The sequence below is a fragment of the Dromiciops gliroides genome, chromosome 5, assembly GCF_019393635.1.
Source record: "Dromiciops gliroides isolate mDroGli1 chromosome 5, mDroGli1.pri, whole genome shotgun sequence".
NCBI lineage: Eukaryota > Metazoa > Chordata > Mammalia > Microbiotheria > Microbiotheriidae > Dromiciops > Dromiciops gliroides.
The window spans coordinates 215310583-215316347 of record NC_057865.1 but is presented as its reverse complement, the minus strand read 5'-3'; the positions used below and the strand labels follow the sequence as shown (position 1 = coordinate 215316347).

The 5765-nt window shown below is 47.8% G+C and overlaps 1 protein-coding gene across 1 annotated transcript; it reads left to right on the top strand.

The window, feature by feature from the left end:
* Positions 1-754: 754 nt before the first annotated feature.
* TUBA1B (tubulin alpha 1b) lies at positions 755-5462 on the top strand. The gene is made up of 4 exons (XM_043965555.1): positions 755-906; positions 2794-3016; positions 3111-3259; positions 4225-5462. The coding sequence occupies exons 1-4, from the start codon at positions 904-906 to the stop codon at positions 5203-5205; spliced, it is 1356 nt and encodes a 451-aa protein (XP_043821490.1). The 5' UTR covers positions 755-903; the 3' UTR covers positions 5206-5462.
* Positions 5463-5765: the final 303 nt, after the last annotated feature.

The window sequence follows — 5765 nt, the reverse complement described above, 5'->3', positions numbered from 1 at the left end:
AGTATGCAGAAAAAAATGTAAATACCAAACAAAAGACTTTACATTTTATCTCGAAGTTAATAATCCCTAGAGTGTGTTCTGTGGGAGTTAGAGGGACAGGGCAAGGTGGATGGAGGAGATCAGAGCTATGATTTAGCAAAATCACCTGGCTCTTGGCTCTCAGTCTGGCCCTGTGCCGGAGGATGTTCTCTCAGGACTAGGTATAGTGTCTAAAATTCATATTTCAGGATGGAATTAAGCCTTTGTCTGAGATCTCAGTTAGGGGGAGGGGTTATTAGGGAGAAGGTGTTAGATATTATGCAAGACAAGAGAGAAACTGCAAATAGGGTACCACAGATGAACAACCACATAGGCAAGGGCTACATTCACAGATATCGTTTGCTTTGCAGCCTTATCTTCCCCTCAAAATGGGCTTCTCTGACGGCTTGAGGGTTAGGCTCTACTGAATTAAGAACTTTAGTGTCAGAGGGTAGTGTGCCTACTGTGTTGCCATTGAGAATTTGGTGTTTTTAATTTGGCGCATCTTTTAAAAATGGCCAGGTTTCTGAGTCATCAAGGAATTGAGTTCATCAAAAACTGCAAAGAAGGTGCCTCCCTCCATCATAGCTAGAGTGGGGGGTTGGATTACAGTTCCAGCTCCAGGGCCTGGGGCGGCGTCCCCCGCCTTTGCAGTTGCAGCTGCTTAGCCTGGGTGGAGGGTTGAAGCATAAGCCTGGCCCACAAAAGGAGGAGCTGGACAGTCTGGCCGTTTTATCCCCGCCCCCTCCCCGGAGCTGGTATATAGGTGGCTCCTGCGCCTCCCCCGTTTCAGTGTGTTACTTACCTCGACTCTTAGCTTGTCGAGGGCTGTAACGAGAACCCGGGTATCCCTGCTTCTAGTCGCTGCTTAACCCACATACCACCATGGTGAGTAGCCAGGGCTGGGCTACGGATGGGTTCTAGGTCGGATGGGGAGCACAGAGGTCTAGGAGTTCAGGCCACGAGGGCCGCCTGCTCCTCCAAAACTTGAGCCAGGGGGAAGAAAGGTGGGGGTGGGGACGGCGGATGGGGGAAGGAATGAGCCTAAAGAATATTAGGCGGGGGTTTCTGGCTAGAGCTGGGTTATTGGGCAAAAGGTTTGGTTGGACCAAGGGAAAGAGGAGGGGAGCCCCATTTCCATGCTCTGTACACGCCAGGGACTGCAATGCGGCGTGGAGCTTCCCCAACCCCCAGACTTGGATGGATAGGTGGGGCGCGCGCTCTTTCCGCCCTGACCACTGGCTGCGGTGTCTTTTCCCGCGCGCGCCCAGGCCGACGCCCTCCTCCTCCCCTCCCCCTCCCCTTCCCTCTCTCGCGCGCGCCTGCAGGCGTAGTCTTCGCGCCTGCACTCTAGCTTCCGCAGCCTCTCCCCGCGCTTTCAGGCGGGGGCGGGAAGAGCCCGACAGACAAAACCAGTCGCGCGCCCGCGAGCACGCGGATCTGCGTAAAGCGCGCCCCCGCCTGGGTACCGGCCTCCGCTTCTCGAGCTCGCGCTTCTGCAGGGCTGCAGAGCCGCAGTCCCCGGGAGGGGGAGACCCGCCCCTGGCATACGGGGTGGTGCCTTGCTTTTTTTTAACTTTTAAAAAACTTAATCTAATGAAAAAATTGCATAGATGGCATGGCAAGGGCCCTCCCTACTTGGCTCCCTCCCTGGGCCCAGGCAGGATTAGGTTCAAAGCAGCCATTCCAGGCCACCCATTGGAAGGACAATAGCATCTAATGGCTGGAAGGCCATCTGTTCCTCCCTGAACCGACCTCCCTAGCTTCTTCTGTGCTAGGAATGCGAGTGGGAGCAGGTGGTAGGAGGGGAGGGCAGAAGCAGGAGTGGGGGATTGTAAGAGAGCAGAAATCGGATCTGGCTCCAGATCTGGGCCGAAGATAATCCCCTGCAGTGGCCAGGACAGATGTGGAGGGGCTGAGCTGAGCAGAACCTCCCCAGGAGGTGGGAGGGGCTGAGGCAGCCTCTGCAGACGTGGACAGCCGCAGTTGTTTAGTAGCCTGTGTGGGGAGGAGGGGAGGTGCAGTTGCTTGCTGTGGTCTGAATAGCGCCTTCATTCTCCCCCGCCCCCCTCCCGTCTCAGGGCCAGACATTTCCTCTTTGCAATTCTATCCTTGCTTCCTGTCTATGCTGGTTGCTGCTCACAAATCTGGCCTTCCTTTGCAGAGGTGGGAGGCCGGACATGTCCTCAGGCAGGAAGCAGTGACTAAGCTCCATCTTTAGGCTGCCTACTTCGGAGATGTGAAACTTTTTGGCCAGCAGAAGGGAGCTGGGGCCAAGTTACAGAGTGGTGTCCAGAAAATGGCAGCATATTCTCACCTACCAAAAAGAATTTATTGTATGGGGAGGAATGGAGTGTTGCAGATTTAAATATGAAGTCAAAAGAAAAGGTCCTACTTAGTAAAAATGAGAGAAATAGTAGTACTATGCCTCCAATTCTTTGTCGGTAGGGTTGTCACACAGGTGTCTTACTAATGAGGTAATAGGTGGCTCCAGGGAACTCAGATTTGGTGAAATGAAACCAAGACTTGATATCTCTTTAACGGTTTTTCTTCCCCTTCCCTGTCATATAAACTTCCATAATATGACTATTTTAAAAACATTTATTTCATAGAACTCCTTGGTATCTATTGTTGGCTTTTCAAGCCTTTGGAAAGTTAAAATATATTTTATAAATGCATTTTGTTATGAGAAGAATTTTGGTACCAAGAGCCATTCAGATTTTTCTCTCATGAGACTCATTATAAATTTGGCTTTCTCTATTCTCATCTCCACAGCGTGAGTGCATCTCTATCCACGTCGGCCAAGCTGGTGTCCAGATTGGCAATGCCTGCTGGGAGCTGTACTGCCTGGAGCATGGTATCCAGCCTGATGGGCAGATGCCAAGTGACAAGACCATTGGGGGAGGAGACGACTCCTTCAACACCTTCTTCAGTGAAACAGGCGCTGGCAAACATGTCCCCAGAGCAGTATTTGTAGATCTGGAACCAACTGTCATTGGTAAGTCTAGCCATTAGCAGTAAAGGCCTCCCTAAGATGTCATTTATTTTTCTTAACTATGATCATTACTATGTTTAAATCTTTCTTTCCCTAGATGAAGTTCGCACTGGAACCTACCGCCAGCTCTTCCACCCTGAACAGCTGATCACTGGAAAGGAAGATGCCGCCAATAACTATGCCCGTGGGCACTACACTATTGGCAAGGAAATCATTGACCTGGTTCTAGACAGGATTCGGAAGCTGGTAAATACAAGAATGATAGAGAAAAAAATAAAATACTTTATTAATTAAAAAAAAGAATGATAGAAAAATAAATTTTAATCCTAATAATTATGGTGGGTCAAGAGTAGAGAAATTTGGCAATTTTAGCACTTAGTTGTGGTTGTACACAGCAGAGAATTCAGCAGACTGAACAGAAAATTTCAAATCTAACAGGTAACCTGAACTGTGGTGCTAAACTAGCTTTTTTTGGAGACAGGACCATTCCCAACAGCTGTAATCCTTTCCAGTAGAAGCCTATAGACTTCTGGAGTCCAATGTTCTTTTTCTTGAAAAATTCTAATTCTGTTAAGAAAATTACACAATTTTAGATCCCAGTAGTTGGGAATGAGTCTTAAAGTACCCATGATATTATCCATATTGTTTGACATGTTTGAGTTTAAAAGTGTTATAGATTGGTCAATTTTTATAGCTAGGGACCTATGAATTCCTGATTACCCTGAGTATTAGAACAAATTAAGATTCACGTGAGGTTATTCTAGGAAGAGGGAATATCTTTCAGTCTTGTGGCCTATTTGTCTGAGACTAACTCGAGACCAGGAAAGCATCATTTCTCCTTAAACCTACCTTTAGGTTCGTAGGATTCTTACCCATGGCTCAACAGATGTGGTTGTACCTGGTGATAGCTGTGCTTCAGACACCTCTCTGAAGGAAACTAGAGACATTGTTTCATTTGGGGCTAATAGGTCTTCCTTTAATAAACTCAATAAATCAAGATGGGTTTAGGTCACCCGATGATATCTGCCTCAGTAGCATTGGGCTGCTTTTACTAGCTCGGTGTGGATCGAGATATTTCTTCACATAGTCCACAATCCAAAGGTTACAATTTTGGTAGCAGGAAATAAAAGCAAAGTAAATGTGTGCTATACAGGGTAAGAATATAGCCTAGCACCCAAACTGATTCTGGCTATTATTTTCTTTTCCAACAGGCTGACCAGTGCACAGGTCTCCAAGGCTTCTTGGTTTTCCACAGCTTTGGTGGTGGGACTGGTTCTGGTTTCACCTCTCTGCTGATGGAACGTCTGTCCGTTGATTATGGCAAGAAGTCCAAGCTGGAGTTCTCCATTTACCCGGCCCCACAGGTTTCCACAGCTGTAGTTGAGCCCTACAATTCCATTCTGACCACCCACACCACCCTGGAGCACTCTGATTGTGCCTTCATGGTAGACAATGAGGCCATCTATGATATCTGTCGCAGAAACCTTGATATTGAACGCCCAACTTACACTAATCTGAATCGCCTTATTAGCCAAATTGTGTCCTCCATCACTGCCTCTCTCCGATTTGATGGTGCCCTGAATGTGGATCTGACAGAATTCCAGACCAACCTGGTGCCCTATCCCCGTATCCATTTCCCTCTGGCCACATATGCCCCAGTCATCTCTGCTGAGAAAGCCTACCATGAGCAGCTTTCTGTAGCAGAGATCACCAATGCTTGCTTTGAGCCTGCCAACCAGATGGTGAAATGTGACCCTCGCCATGGTAAATACATGGCTTGCTGCCTGCTCTACCGTGGTGATGTGGTTCCCAAAGATGTCAATGCTGCTATTGCCACCATCAAGACAAAGCGTAGCATCCAGTTTGTGGATTGGTGCCCGACTGGCTTCAAGGTTGGCATCAATTATCAGCCTCCCACTGTGGTTCCTGGTGGTGACCTGGCCAAGGTACAGCGGGCTGTGTGCATGTTGAGCAACACCACAGCCATTGCCGAGGCCTGGGCTCGCCTGGACCACAAGTTTGATCTGATGTATGCCAAGCGTGCCTTTGTCCATTGGTATGTGGGGGAGGGCATGGAGGAAGGAGAGTTCTCTGAGGCCCGGGAGGATATGGCTGCCCTGGAGAAAGATTATGAGGAGGTTGGTGTGGATTCTGTTGAAGGAGAGGGTGAAGAGGAAGGAGAAGAGTACTAGTTACCCCTTCCATACAGCTCTGCCGCATGTTGCATTCAAAACTCATCAGCTTAAACAGGCTTAGCTTATCTGTAACCTAGGCGACTGTTTAGAAGGTACACCATGATGGTATGAAGGCAGCCTTGATAGTATAGCTAGCTATCTGGTTAGTTTGTCTACACTATCAAAACTGTGATCATGTCTTGAGTTTTCCATGTGTCTCTGTAAAAACATTTTCCATCATGTCTATGAAATTAAACGCTTTAAGGAAAAATACAGTCTGGACGTCTATCTAGTCTTTTAAATGATATATCTTTGCCTCAAAATGTGCTGTGCTGTTCCCCTATTTCCTGAATGCTCCTACCAATTTACCTTTGGAGTGATACTGGTGTTACAGGTGGCCTGCCTGGCTTTTGGAAGATAGGAAGCTATCTGGTGGACTAATCATTTGAGATGACCACATAATAATAGGGTGCAAGGAAAACTGGACAAGTTCCATTTCTTCCGTGAACTAGATATGGCCCTGTGTCACTTTTCCCTTTTTAGTTTCCCTGTTCACAAAAGCATTGAACTAGATGAAC

Bases quoted from the DNA above. Each gene is read 5' to 3' on its own strand.
- TUBA1B (XM_043965555.1), top strand. The intron at 3,017-3,110 runs GTAAGTCTAGCC...TTCTTTCCCTAG, and splicing joins TCTGGAACCAACTGTCATTG to ATGAAGTTCGCACTGGAACC. The intron at 3,260-4,224 runs GTAAATACAAGA...CTTTTCCAACAG, and splicing joins TAGACAGGATTCGGAAGCTG to GCTGACCAGTGCACAGGTCT.